Raw genomic sequence first — 15,615 nt, 5'->3', positions numbered from 1 at the left:
CATGGTAGTTTTTTTTTTTTGCCTTTATATATATATATATATATATTATATATATGTATGTATATATGTATATATGTGTGTATATAGTGTATATGTGTGTATATTATATATATATATATAATAGATAACATATACACATATATATACATATATACAGATATATATATATATATATACATGTAGAACCTAATTTTCCATTAAACACCTTCGACTAATGCAAATTTTTATTCAGTCGACATTGGTAGGTTGAGAGATCGCACGATTTACTTTCGAGATTGTAATTTATGTATTTTTATTTTCTAAATAAAAATTAGCATACTTTTTTATGTTATTTAAATCCCTATTTATAAGTCTTAAGTCCCCAAACTATAATATTATATTATTTTTTCTTTAAAATTGTAATATGTGGGATAGAGAAATCATATCTTTGATTTCAAGGTTAATAAACAAACATTATGTTAATTGATTTAGGTTTATTTCGACAAAATCATAATAATTTGATCTTATTAAAATATCTATTGGTATAGTTGTGAAACTTTGAAAAGGGGTATATTCTAAATCTTAAAAGTCTAAGTGCAAAGGTGAATTTTTATTTAGAATTCGAGGGGTAGGAAGTATATTAGTTGATTTAATGGCCATTTTCAAAATTTCCATTGGTGAGAAAATGAGTACTATTCTTTTCTAAGTTATAGATATCATGAAAATTCATAAAAAGTATCGTGAATTTTTTTAGTGAAATTTTATAACAAACTTACTTAAGCAATAAACTATGACTTAAGCATATAAATCAATAATTAAAAGTCAAATATGTCTAGCAATGAAATGATAGATAATAATAAAGACCGAAAAATTATTATAGACTTAATATTTCATTAATAAAGTCTAGGTCATAAAAAATGAAGGTCAAATAAAAGATTTAATAATGAAAAGATGTTCCAAGAGGTACTAGCTCAATATAATTGATTTGATAATGACAATATTGCTCCCAAATCATTGTAGGTTAAGAATTTCTAACATCAACCCCAAATGCTATCAATAGGAGAATACTTTGGATCAATCTATGTTTCAACTAAATGAGGATGGTTTGAAGAATGTAGGTAATACAGAGGCTCTACGTCTGAGTCTCCATTACTTTCATGAGGAAGTTGTCCCCATGTATAGATTGATGTGTTAAACCCATCATTACAACTATAGAAAACCATAGTCACTTGAATGACTATAGTTACTATGAGAATAGTCATAATTGCTATTATTATTGTTAAGATTTATGTCCTAAACCCGTAGTCTGTAAATTTGTAAACAAAATTTCTATATAAATAAAATGTTATTTAGTTTTAATAAATAATCGTTATTTATTTAATTGCATGACTCAAATCCAATAAACTAAGATCCGAGTTTATTTTCATGTAACTTGAATAGTATGTGACTAACATATAAGTGAATCATGTTCAAGTAATAACCTAAAAGGTCTATAGTATATAGATTAGGTTGGGTGTCTTATCCTAATAATACTATGAATACGACTCACTTTGTAAGTGTTACGAACAATTTGATTCAAATCATTTATGTGGAGATATGCGAGTAGAGGTATCCTATGCAATGAGATTGTATAAAACCGAACCGCGAAATATATAGTCTCTTGTAATAACACCGCTAACTAAAGAGATTAACACTTCAAATGATTACCATGTAATTCAATCTGAATCTTAGTGAGTTATGAACTCCTACCCATGAGGGTCATCTTTTGATTTGTATGGGTGAGAGTGACCCTAGTTGCCGACTCTATAAGCTTACCATACTGGAGACGATGCCGAGTAGGAAGCTGGGAACATAGCATCACAAAACAAAATTCACTCCTTCCCTCATTTAAGGTAAGTAGATAGGTTGTTCCTGTTGGGTTTTATGCCCTAAAAGTAGTAGATAGTAAACGTTATTAATTGACTGTCATTAATAAAAAGTTATAGCCTGAAGGGTCTATAGTATAGGGATAAGATTTGGTACCTTATTCTGTTAACACAATGGATATGACCAACTTTGTATTTGATACAAACGCAATGATTCAACGCATTCGTGTAGTTGACATATGAGTGGGGGTATCCTATGCAATGATGGCATAAGACTAGACCATGAAATAGTAACCACTTGATGTAACACCGTTAACTAGTTAGGTTCCTATTTCAATAGGATGACCTAGGCAACTTAGTCTTAATCTTGAGTATATTATGAATTTCTATTCACGATGATTGTCCTTTAATTTTTATGGGTGAGGGTGGCCAGTTCGCTGACCCAATATGCCTACCATTTTAGGGACAAGATCGAGTGGGGAGTTAGGAACATAATAATACAATATGGAATTCATTTATTCCCTCCTTAAGGGTAAGTAGATGAGTATTCCCTTAAGTGATGTATCTAGAAATTGAACAAAGGGCCCTACTCTCTCATTAGCCCGAGAGGAGTTTCTGTTTATTTGTTGGACCATAAACAGGTTCTTCATTAGAGGGGTACTTAAGGAGCCAAAGGTAACCCAAGGGTAAAATGGTAGTTTGACCTAGTTGGAGTTACGAACACTTATGAAGAACTAACTTATTGGTATTGGTCTATATCCGTGGACACAGAAATATATTTGTAGCAAGAAAAGTGCAGTTGTGGATCTTTAGTAGAGTGTACCCATAGTTAACGAATATTGATTAACTTGGTTAATGAGTTTAACCAATTGATTTCATATCGTTGGAGCTTCTGATCTACTGGTCCACTAGGTACCCTCATTAGCTCACTAAAGGAAGAGGGATATTTTGAATTGTTCAGAATTAATTTGAGGAAAACCATATATTAATATAATTAATATATAATTGATTATGGATATGATTTATAATTCAAATTAAATTGGAAAGTAATATTTGAATAAGATTCAATAATTAATTCAAATGAATTAGATTCACTCAGAATTAATTAATAGAGAGGTATAATAAATTTACATACAATGTTTATGATAATTATATATATATATATATATATATAATTAAACTTAATGTATAAATAGTTATTTAATTAATATGCGAATTAATTAAATAAGTGTTATTTAATTAATTGAGCTAATTAGATAAGTATTAATTAATTAATTGTGAAAAATGGAAATAGGAAAAGGAGGGCTTGACCCTTCTCTATATAAAGATCTCCCTATGGTCCCTTTGGGAGACACAGACATTGACAATACACAACACACAAGTGTTATTGTGCTAAATTTTTCCTAAACCACAAAGAGAACCCTCTCTAGTCTCCAAAACCCTTTTCTCCTGCTCTCTTCCAATAGTTGGATACCACCTATCCCTCTATTAGAATCTTATAGAATAACGAGGTTACTCTCGTGGTAGTGTTTGAGATTGTTCAAGAAATCGTTCGTGATCAAGATCGTTGGATGAGCCATTCTTTGGAACTTAAAGAGGATTGTTCATGAAGTTTGGGAATCTACAAAGGTAAGAATGATTCTAATCTTTTTCCCTAAAGCATGTTATATTACATGTTTATATTCTGTTTTAGTATACTGAATTTGTTTATGTAAAAATCGAATTGCGGGTGCAAGATGTTCACAACGTTTTCATTACGGGATTTGATCCTTTCAGTTCCTTTAAGTGCTAACTTCGAGACTTTAACAACGAGGCCTCACCCTCTCATTGGCCCGAGAGGGATTTTGTTTATTAGAGGGTCAGTGGTACTTAAGGAGCAGAAGCAAGTATAAAGGTAAAACAATAATTTGACCCAGTTATAGTTACGAACAACCTGTGAATGATAACAAAAAATGATTACAAATCAATGAATACATAAATATTCTATAGTTCATAAGAGTGCAACTATGAGCGTATAGTGGAGTACCTCATAGTTAGTCAATGTTGATTAATTTAATTAAATAGTTTCGTATCGATGGAGCTTATAACTGTAGGTCCATAAGGTCTCCCTGCTAGCTCATAACGGGATTAAATAAGGATTTAGGTGTTGTAAATTTGAAGTGTTCAAATTGTTGTTTAAGAGACTTTATTATATATGATACGATTTAATATAAAATATATAGTGTTGGGATTGGTGTCCTAAATCTCTTTGTACTCATAGTTTGTAAACTTGTATAAACAAATAATTATTAATAAAATAAAATACATTTTATTTTGTGCATTAACTCAATCCAATAAACTAAGGTTCAATGTTCTTTTATGTAACTCGAACAGTATGTGATAGACATATAGGTGGATCATGTTCAAGTAATAACCTAAATGGTTTATAGTATATGGATAAGATTGGGTGCCTTATCCTGGTGACATTACGGATACGACCCGCTTTGTAATTGTTACCATTATTGTAAAGCATTATAAACAATTTAATCCTAAATGTTCATGTGGAGACATGTGAGTAGGAGTATCTTATACAAACAGCTTGTATAAGCTCGGACCTCGAAATGATTAGTTTTTCTTTATAATGTTGTTACTTGAAAAGACTTACATTTCACTAGAATGACTATAAGTAACTTGATCTTGATCTTTAATGAGTTGTGAACTCCTACCTATAAGGGCAATTCTTTTATCTGTATGGGTGGGAACGGCTAGGTCGTCGACTCAATATGCCTACCATTTTGGAGATTTGTTTGAGTAGGAAGCTGGGAACATAACTACACAAGATGGAATCCATTCCTTCTTGATTCTAGGATAAGTAGATGAATTGCTCTCTTAAGGGCTGATTCCGGATCTTGAACAATGAGGGCCCTCACCCTTTCACTAGCCAAAGAGGGTTTAGTTTATAGTTGGACTATAACTAATTGTTCATTAGAGGGATCAGTGGTACTTAAAAAGTTAGATGTAACTCCAGAGGTAAAACAATAATTTGACCCAGATATAGTTACGAGAAATTTGTGAAGGGTCAACTTACTGTTGATTGCTTATATCCATGGACATAAAAATATATCTACAATGCGAAGAGTGCAATTGCCAGTCTCTATTGGAGTGACCATCAATTAATGAATGTTGATTAATTTAATTAAAGAGTTTAATTAATTAATCTCATATCATTGAAGCTTCTAATTTGTAGGTTCATAAGGTCACATTGCTAGCTCAATAAGGGTTAAATGAGAATAAATTAGTTTTGAATTAATTTAATTTTTTTTCGAATTAATTAAAGAGAATTAATTGTATAAGATGCTATTAATATCATGTATATGGATATATTATAATACAAAGTTTAATGAGAGAGATAAATATTTGAATATGATTCAAATATTAACTATATGAATGTGATTCATATAAACCTTTAGGATAAAGTTTAATATGAATATGATACATATGAAAACCATAGGTTAAAATTAATGTGAATGTGATTCATATTAAAACTATAAGTTATGTGAAAGATTATTATTTGAATATGATTCAAATATATGACATTTATATCAAATATGATTTAATATAAAGTCTTTGATTTAGTAATATTAATTTTTTTTTAATATACTTAAATTAAGAAATAGTTAACTGGAGGAGTTATTCTGAGAACTCCACCCTTCTCTCTCTAACATAACTTAGCAGATACAATTTTGAAAGTAGAGGCAGTACGTTGTTTTTTATTTGTCTCTTAATTCTTTCCTCTTGAACTCTCTCAAGAAAATGTCAGTTCCTTCACCAAAAATTTAACAAGAAGAGCCCACAACTCCTTCTTGATTCTCACCTTGAGAATAGTGAGGAAGGCTAGGTGGTGATGTCCAAGATTTGTTCATGTGTTGTTTTGTTCTGTTGGGGTTGATGCCCTAAATCTCGTAGGGTCCTGTAGTTTGTAAACACATGTATGAACAAATATTTTTTGTGATTTATAATATGAGATATTTTATTCACTTCAGTCTATAAAATATGAGATATTTTAGTTGCATTAACCACAAACCAATAAACTAAGATCCATGGTTATCGTTGTAACTTAAACATGTATGTGGAGGCTGATAACTTGTAGATGCTGTTTTTTTTAGATATTGTGGATTAAAGAAAGAAAAGTTGCGTCGATTGTATACAAATTGCCTAAGAAATGTGAAAATTATAAAATGTCGATGTTTTTACTATTTACTCTTTCTCTTTCTGCTTCGTTCATAAAGACTTGCCATCGCATACATCTCAGGCTTGTACAACTTCACAGTTAGTTCTCGACCTCAGTATCATGTATCAAGTATCTTGTATCGTGTATCATATTAGTTTAGGATTTATTTTATTTACGCATTTTTACTTTCACCGCAATTTACATTTCTGTATAAATCAACATTCTTTATTCATTGTTAAAAACCGGTCACATGTATCACATAAGTAGTGCATTAACGAAAACAATCCCTGTGTTCGACCTCGGTTCATTTTGAGAAACTTGTGTTGGAATTATACTTGGTTTCAGCGTAAGGAAACTTGTGACACACACTACTCCACCACATACTACGAGCATATCATTAACAACACATATATTTAGACGTAGTATCGCATAAAATTGTCTTTATCGCAAAAGAACTTGAGCGCATATTTAGCACATCATTCATTACATTCACAAGCCATGCATTAGAGTAGATAAAGATAAAGGCATCCGTTTTTATGTCATTAAGTTTATAGCACCGTTGCCGGGGACATGAGCTTGTATAAATCATATTCACATTATCCATATGTTTTTAGCGTTACAAGTTTATGGCGCCGTTGCCGGGGATTGGTAACAGTTAGTGTTGACTTCTTTTGTGGTATGTTGCAGGACAGATCTCTTTGTACTGTCTTTTAACACGAAGAGCAAGCTGACGGTTTATGAGTACTGAAATTGATCCAGAAATTCTAAACTGACCTAGAGATCAAGTGTATTTTTTTGTGTAGGAACACATCAGAACCAAATTAAGTGCTGGAATTTCAAGACCTACGGTTGCAGAGAATGCAAGGTTTGAGATAAGGCCGGTCATGCTTCAAATAATCCAAAATGCGGGACAATTCGGATACAAGGAGAAGACCTGCATGCTCATTTGACCAGCTTCGTAGAAATGTGCAATGCATTCTCCATACCTGGTGTGACTCCCGAAGAAATTAGATTGTATCTCTTCCCGTACACACTGCGGGATGAGGCAAGGAGGTGAACAATTTCCTTGATGACATTGTTCAGGCAAGCTTGACCGCTGTAACGCCAAAAATGGAGTGTTATGCTGTGTTATCTCTTATGCACACTACGTCTGATTATATGCGTTGTTAATGATATGCTTGTAGTGTGCTATGGAGTAATGCGTGTCACAAGTTTCCTTGCACTAAAACCAAGTATAATTCCAACACAAGTTTCTCAGAATAATCTAAGGTCGAATATAGGGATTGTTTTCGTTAATGCGTTACTTTTGTAATACATGCGACCAGTTTAACAATGAATAAAGAATTTGGTTTATACAAGAATATAAATTGCGATGGAATAAAATTGCGTTGATAAAATAAAGTTGCATTAATACAATAAAATTCTAAACTAATATGATACAAGATATAAGGTACATGATACACGATACTGAGGTCGAGACTGACTGTGAAGTTATACAAAGAATCGTGGTATGCGATGGCAAGTCTTTATGAATGAAGCAGAAGGGGAAAGAGTAAAATAGTAAAAACAACGCAAGTTTGTCAATTGCGTTAAAGATACAACTAAAGTTCCACTTTCCCTTGGCGTATACTTCTCGGTGATCGGTCCATTCCCATATCTCTATGGTGAAACATGGATGAACGCGATGAACGCAAGGTTGTTTGCATCTCTGGAAATACTTCTTGCTTTAGTTAACACATTCTTTCAACCCTTTCTCGATAGGCGGAATAACATCTTCACTTCTGCTCTCACAGGTGAAGATGCCGTCGAGCATGCTTTAGCTAAACTTAATTATTTCCTTAACACAAATTAACTTACTCAATTAATTCTTGCTAATTACCTAGGGAATTAGGAAAAAATCATGGAGAAAATGGATTATGGATGAATAGAAAGAGATAGAGAAATGATAATGGTAATGATCATAACATTTAATACTAAGATTAAGCGTTCGATACATGGTGTGAATGAAAGATTAAGGAAGATGAATACAGATGATGAAACAGAGATTAGAAACGAATACAGAAAGAGTGTCAACGTCTTGACACAGATCCTGAACAGAGGTTGTGCTTGCCGGCGTGTGGAGGTAATGGAGAGGAAAGTTTCGCTCTCAGGCTTGCTTTCCCCGTGGAAGTAACCTTCGCACAGAGCTTCAACTACGGGGATTGGAAGGATTCTTTACCCGGAGACTAACCTCTCGGCCTTGTCTCGTGGTCCTTCCCGGATCTACTCGTGAAGTCGGTTTAGACCAGTCTCTCTCTCAAAATCAATATATGCACGTCTCTATGTATTCATGTATATCTTTCAGTGAATTTGCAGAAGCTATTTATAGGCGAAGCTTGGCTCTTTGACTTTGTGGTCCCCACTGTATGGTTATGGTAGTTCCTGAAATGGTGGAGTGAATATTCCTTCTGTTACGTAATCAATCCATCAGAAATTCACAACTGAAAGCTGTACACTTGTCAGAATCCTCCGCAAATGCGTTGTTCTTTACATCTTCGATCGATTGCCGCATGCGGTTGAAATTTCATTGATGTCCTTTGCGCTGAAAGACACCACTTCCCCTTTCATGGTCACTGCATCTTTGGTGCCATGGAGCCGTCCATTATAGAAGTCTCGTACTACCGTTGGGATGACGATGGATGGACACTTGTGATCAAGTCTGGTAGTGGTGTCCTTTGCACTGAAAGACACCACTTCCCCTTTCATCTTCCATCTGTTTCGTTTCCGTCAGCTTAAGTACCCCAGCCTAGACAACACCTGCCTTAGACAAAAGGTCCCTTATAGATAGATTTAATACAATTTTAATCTTTTATGCCAATCAATTTAATCCTATTAAACTAATTTAAAAAGATTAAACTAGGTTGCTAATTCCATTAGAACCTTGAACTTAGGTCTATCTCAATCTAATTTTAAAACCCTTTTAAAACATGAGTTCACCTAAGTCCGCATGCAACTCTTTCTTATCNNNCACAACTGAAAGCTGTACACTTGTCAGAATCCTCCGCAAATGCGTTGTTCTTTACATCTTCGATCGATTGCCGCATGCGGTTGAAATTGCGTTGATCGCTAAGCTCTTGATCGATTGTCGCATGCGCCTTCATTGCGTTGATCGTCTCTTCATTTCTGGAAGAAGTTTCTTGGACGCAAGGGTTCTGATGCCTTTCATTGATACCAACCACTGAGTGCCCAATTGCGTTAATATCCTTAGCGCATCTTTCATTTGTTGTTCTGTGAGATCATCAATGATTTTATTATCCGACGCATCCGGGATGTCCTTCATATGATATAATTCATTGATGTTCTTTGCGCTGAAAGACACTACTTCCCCTTTCATGGTCACTGTATCTTTGGTGCCATGGAGCCGTCCATTATAGAAGTCTCGCACTACCGTTGGGATGACGATGGATAGGCATTAGCAAAATGTTTCCCATCCATGTTCCACTACAACACTTGTGATTATGTCCGATAATGGCATTGGCGCAGGGAAGAACCCCATCTCCATCATCATATCGTCATTTTCTTTCTTCTTTGATGGGTGAACCTTGGCCAACATAAGCTCACTGCTTTGCCCTTCTCTTTTGTCAATGCAAGGCGGGATCTTTGTTTTTGTTTCCTTTCCCTTTCCTTGCGTTGTTCTTCCTTGTCACACTCTGCAATTTCTTTGCCTTTCTTTTCTCGAATGCACTGAACATTTGCTCGGCGCCTTTTCTCCTTCTCTTCCTTCTTCTTCTTTTCTTCTTATTCTTTTTCTCTCATTTCTTTTTCAAATTCTCTTTCAAATTGCTCTGAGGCCAGCAAAATGTGCTGTTCTTCCTCGAGCCTTATTCTTTTCTCTTCTGTCGATATTGCGTTGTTGCCGCGCACCTCCTCATCATGTAATTTTCTCCTTAAATTGCTTTTTGTGATGATTTGTTGTGCCCACAACATCTTCTTTTGTTTTTCTTCCTCCTCTCTTCTTCTCTTCTAATGCACTTAGCAAAATTGGCGGGTCAACTATTGACCCTTACGGTGCATTTTCCTTGCGACGCCATATAAGGGGGTGATGTCTAAATCTTCTCCATCATCAGTCGCAATCGTTCTTATTTGCGTTGTTTCCTCTTTAGGTTGCACTGACACCCCCTCATCCACCCTTGTGGTGGTTAATTCTCCGTCGACTTCTGGGCTCTCAACCCTCTTTCTCTTCTCTTCTTTCTTCTTCAGGCGCATCTCCTCCCGCCTGCGTTCCCTCTTCTCACTCGTTCTTCTTTCTTTCTTCTTGATTGGATGGGCTTCCTTATCTCCTTCAGCGTTCATCTCCTTGATCTTCTCCTTCTTCTTTTCCTCAGCCATTTCAGGCTGCTTTTCCGCCACCGCTTCTTCCAAAGAAACCCCGATGGGTCCTTCATAGGATTCTGTTTGAACAGTTTCCTTAGGATCCAAAATGGCCAGGGCACTCCTTTTCAAAGCTTCCTCCATCTCCTTCTTCGAAGGTAGTGGCTGATTAACAACCCCCGCTTCGGGCAGCCCTCCTTCCTTCTCCATGTTACTCAAAATATTCCCAAACACTTCTCTGTCGTCTTTTCTTTTTCTCTCGCTTTCAAAAGACAGTGTTGGGAGTGGGGCACTCTCCGTGCTCTACCCCTCTCTAATGCAGAGTGATTCGACTGCTAAAGGCTTTCGCCGAGGTTTTTCGACGATTCGAGGGATGGATTTTGGTTGGGCAGCGAGACGACGGCTTGCTGCGAGGAATGGCGCCTCTCTTGCAGTGATTTGGGCTTGTGAGGGTGATGAGGGTGAAGAGGATGGATGGGAAGAGTGATCGGCCATGGTTGTACTGAGTGGAAAAGCTGGGAAAGTTCTTAGGGTTTTAGGAAGAAAACTCAGAAGTCTGGGTATGCAGAGGCGATTAGGGTTTCTGTTTGCAAAATACTCAAATAAGCTCTCTCAGACGAAGGAAGTGGGAATTTATAGGTTGGGTCTTGATGGGCCGATTGTAAATTCTGCGGTGGCAGACCTCGAGGTACTCAAAAAACCTGCCGCCGTGCTCTCACATTTATGAATCAACAGAGAAGTACGTCCTTTCTTCTACGAATTCATCATTTCCTTGGAAGCCTAAACGATTGGACTACTCTATTTGCAAAAAAAAATTGTCTTTTGTGTTTTATTCGAATGGGCGTAAGGTTAAGAATCAACACAATGTCTCCATTAACGCAAATGCATCTTTGCAGAGGACGGGCAATAATGCATGTATCAACGCAACACACCCTTCAACTCAACACATTTCTGAAGGACGGGCGCACGATATTTCTACTGACGCAACACTAGCTCAACATAGTGTGTTTTTGCTAAGGACGGGCGAAAAATAGATATGAGCGCAACACACCCCTCGACGTAATGCATTTGGGTAGGATGAACGCAAAGTGTCTCTTGCTAGCACAAGATGCACCCATCATCGCAATTCATACTGGATGTGTTTTATTATGTATAATTTTTTTTTTCATCAACACAAGTCGCTAGGACTTTGCAGTATTTACTTTCTTCTAAACAATCATTCACCACAATTAATGATAACGCAATTAATACAGAAAAGTTAGGAAATTAGACAGAGCACGGAAATTAACGCAAATGAATTAAATGAGAAGTAATTTCATAAAACAATAAAAGCAAGTTTAAGGAAGCAATAGATAAGAAAATTCATAAAGTAATAAAGAAGGTAATTAAGAAAGCAATTAAACATAGAATTTAGAGATATGGACCGGAAGACATTTTGCCCATGATGAACGCAATCCACACCTCTGCAGGCGGTCAAGCTTGCCTCCCCAATGTCTTCAAGTACATTAGTCCTTCCCGTGAGATCCCGGGGCTTCGAAATTTCTTGGCAGCGTTCCAGGTGTTCTATTGCATAGTTCGACTGCCAGTTGCCCAACTTGGATCTCTAAGTTTCTGATTGAAGACGCTTGCAACTGCATGACAACATCATTCTTCTCAATATATTGCTTGAGTAGGGACTCCAATGAATTTCCAGAGGTGTTTGAGGAGAATGGTTGGTTTTGGGTTGTCTCTGATGACTCTGGTTCGAATTTAGATGAAAAGGTGGAGGATTTCCTCGATTCCCGGAGTTGCTGTTCTGATGGTTACTCGGCTCCCCTTGGTTGTGATTTCCTCCCCAACCGAAGTTAGGGTGATTCCTCCAACTGGGATTATAAGTGTTGTTGTAGGGATTACTTTTGGATTGTAAACACTATTGTGGGTTAGATGGACACATTTCTACCGCATGGCCCCCTCCATATTGGACGCAATTTATTGCAGTCACTTGTGTCGGCGCATTGGGTTACGCTGATCCTTGGGAGAGGGCACCTTGATTAAGTGCCATCGTCTGGAGAAGGAAGGTTACCGCGGCCACCTGTGCGGCCAAAGTTGTCATTGTATCCATAGGTACAATGGCATTGTCGTTTCTTCTTCTCTCGGAGCCTCTTCCTCCGTACCCGTCGTCCACCCAATCATCCGTGTTTCGCGATATGCGATTTAGGATGACTTTGGCTTCTATGTAGGTTTTATCCATAAATCCTCCCACTGCAGAGGCATCAGCAACGACTTGCGTTGATCTGTTCAGGCCATTATAAAATGTTTCTATCAGAACGCAATCGGGTATCCCGATATGCGGACAATTCTTCACCAATCGTCTGAACCGCACCCAAGTGGTGCTCTGGGTCTCATTTTCCATTTGCTCAAAGTTCAGCACGTCCTTTTGTTTTCTTGCATTGACTACTGGAGGGAAGAACTTCTTCATGAACCGTTCCACCAATTGGTCCCAGTACGTTATTTCGTTTGGCTCCAATGAATGAGCCCACCTCTTAGCCTCATCCTTCAAGGTGTATGGGAAGAGGTAAAGTCTAATACCTTCTAGGGTTACGTCAGGAATGGAGAAGGTACTACACATCTCGACAAAACTGGTCAGATGGGCATGCGGGTCCTCACCTTGTAGACCTCCAAATTGCCCCGTGTTTTGTATCATTTGAAGCATGACCAGCTTTATCTCGAAACGTGCATTCTCCTCAACCACTGGTCATGAAATTCTAGGCGAGAAGTCGTAGAGATTAGGCGCTGCATAATTCCTCATTGGGATATTGCGGTCAACAGCAAGAAAAATGGGATCTTGCGTTGGCCGGTTTACCCCTTGATTTCCTTCGGGTTCCTCATTGTTATTGTTGTCTGCCATATTGACTCTTCTACGCCTTGCTCTGTTCTGACGTGCCCTTGCGCGAAAAGTACGCTCAATCTCTAGGTCAGCTTCGAATTTTGGATCAGTTCCAGTACTCATAAACTGCTAGCCTGTTCTTCGCGTTAAACTGACAGTACAAAGAGATCTGTCCTGCAAAATACCACAAAAGTACTCAACACTAACCGTTACCAATCCCCAGAAACGGCGCCATAAACTATTAAGGGTAAAAATTAATTCCTTGTTATGCATGCACTGTGATGATAGATAATGTACTACAAGCTCATATCCCCGGCAATGGCGCCATAAACTTGTATCACTAAAAATGGAGTGTTATGTTGTGTTATCTCTTATGCACACAACGTCTGATTATATGCATTGTTAATGATATGCTTGTAGTATTCTATGGAGTAATGCATGTCACAAGTTTCCTTGCGCTGAAACCAAGTATAATTCCAACGCAAGTTTCTCAGAATAATCCGAGGTCGAACACAGGGATTGTTTTCGTTAATGCGCTACTTATGTGATACATGCGACCGATTTTTAACAATGAATAAAGAATGTTGATTTATATAGAAATGTAAATTGCGGTGAAAGTAAAAATGCGTTAATAAAATAAATCCTAAACTAATATGATACACGATACAAGATACATGATACATGATACTGAGGTCGAGACTGATTGTGAAGTTATACAAAGAGCTTCGTACAGAGCTTCAACTATAGGGATTAGAAGGATTCTTTGCCCGAGACTCACCTCTCGGCCTTGTCTCGTGGTTCTTCTCGAATCTACTCTGGAGGTCTGTTCAGACCAGTCTCTCTCTCAAAATCAATATATGCACGTCTCTATGTATTCATGTATATCTTTCAGTAAATTTGCATAAGCTATTTATAGGCAAAGCTTGGCTCTTTGACTTTGTGGTCCCCACTGTATGGTTATGGTAGTTCCTGAAATGGCGGAGTGAATATTTCTTTTGTTACGCAATCAATTCGTCAGAAATGCACAACTGAAAGCTGTACACTTGTCAGTATTCTCCGCAAATGCGTTGTTCTTTACATCTTCGGTCGATCGCCGTATGCGGTTGAAATTGCGTTGATCGCTAAGCTCTTGATCGATTGTCGCATGCGCCTCATTGCGTTGTTCATCTCTTCATTCCTGAATGATGGGAGCAATGAGACGTAGATGCGTTGTTTATTTTATCTTTGAGCCATTAATGCATGCAGTGACTGATTTCCTGCAAAACAGAAATTGAAACACTCTATTCTACCATCGCAATGGTGTTAGTGGGTGTATTGACGATATTTTATAATTTTTGCATTTCTTATCCAATTTCTATACTATCGATGCAACTTTCCTTTCTTTTTGCCGCAATATCTAAATAAAACAATATAAATAACTTGTATTTCTACAAGTTATCAACCGCCTGCAGAGTTGTGGATTGCGGTAATTATGGGAAAATTGTCTTTCAATCCATATCTCTAAAATCTATGTTTAATTGCTTTCTCAATTGTTTTCTTTATTGCTCTATGCATTGCGCTATTTATTGTTTCCTTAAACTAGCTTTTATTGCTTTATGAATTTACTTTTCATTTATTTCAATTGCGTTAATTTTTGTGCTTTGTTCAATTTCCCTACTTCTATGCATAAGTTGCATTGTTTTTAAATCTGCTGTGAATGACTGATGTAAGAGAAAATGAATACCGCAAAGTCCTAACGACTTATGTTGATGAAAAAAATAAAAAAAATAAAAAAATATAATAACAAAAATAAAAAAATAATAAAAAAACATCTGATATGCATTGCGATGATGGGTGCGTCTTGTGCTAATAAGATACACTTTGCGTTCATCTTTCACAAATGCATTGCGTTGAGGGGTGTGTTGCGCTCGTATGTATTTTTCGCCCGTCCTTAGCGAAAACGCACTATGTCGAGGTAGTGTTGCGCCATACCGTGCGCCCGTCCTCTAGAATGCGTTGAGTTGAGGGAGTGTTGCACTGATACATGTGTTGTTGCCCATCCTTTACAAATATGCATTTTCGTTAATGGAGGAATTGCGTTAATCTTAACCTTGTGCCCATCTGAATAAGACACAAAAGACAAATTCTTTTTGCAAATAGAGTAGTCCAATCGTTTAGGCTTCCAAGGAAATGATGATTTTGCAGATGAAAGGAATACTTCTCTACTAATTCATAAATGTGAGGAGCGTGGTGTAGGCTTTTTGAGTACCTTGAGGCCTGCCACGCAGAATTTGCGTTAGGCCCATCAAGGCCCAACCTATATTCCGTCCTCCTCCATTTTAGGGAGTCTATTTGAATCTTTTGCA

General features: G+C 36.8%; 1 protein-coding gene across 1 annotated transcript; it reads right to left on the bottom strand.

Moving 5' to 3' along the window:
• Positions 1-10,086: 10,086 nt before the first annotated feature.
• LOC120079179 (putative uncharacterized protein DDB_G0271982) lies at positions 10,087-10,614 on the bottom strand. The gene has a single exon (XM_039033348.1). The coding sequence runs from the start codon at positions 10,612-10,614 to the stop codon at positions 10,087-10,089; it is 528 nt and encodes a 175-aa protein (XP_038889276.1).
• Positions 10,615-15,615: the final 5,001 nt, after the last annotated feature.

The sequence above is a fragment of the Benincasa hispida genome, chromosome 6 (genome assembly GCF_009727055.1).
Source record: "Benincasa hispida cultivar B227 chromosome 6, ASM972705v1, whole genome shotgun sequence".
Taxonomy (NCBI): Eukaryota; Viridiplantae; Streptophyta; class Magnoliopsida; order Cucurbitales; family Cucurbitaceae; genus Benincasa; species Benincasa hispida.
This window is presented reverse-complemented; position numbering and strand designations above follow the sequence as displayed.

Excerpts from the sequence above, each read along its gene's own strand:
- LOC120079179 (XM_039033348.1), bottom strand. The coding sequence starts at position 10,614 with ATGGAGAAGGAAGGAGGGCTGCCCGAAGCGGGGGTTGTTAATCAGCCA.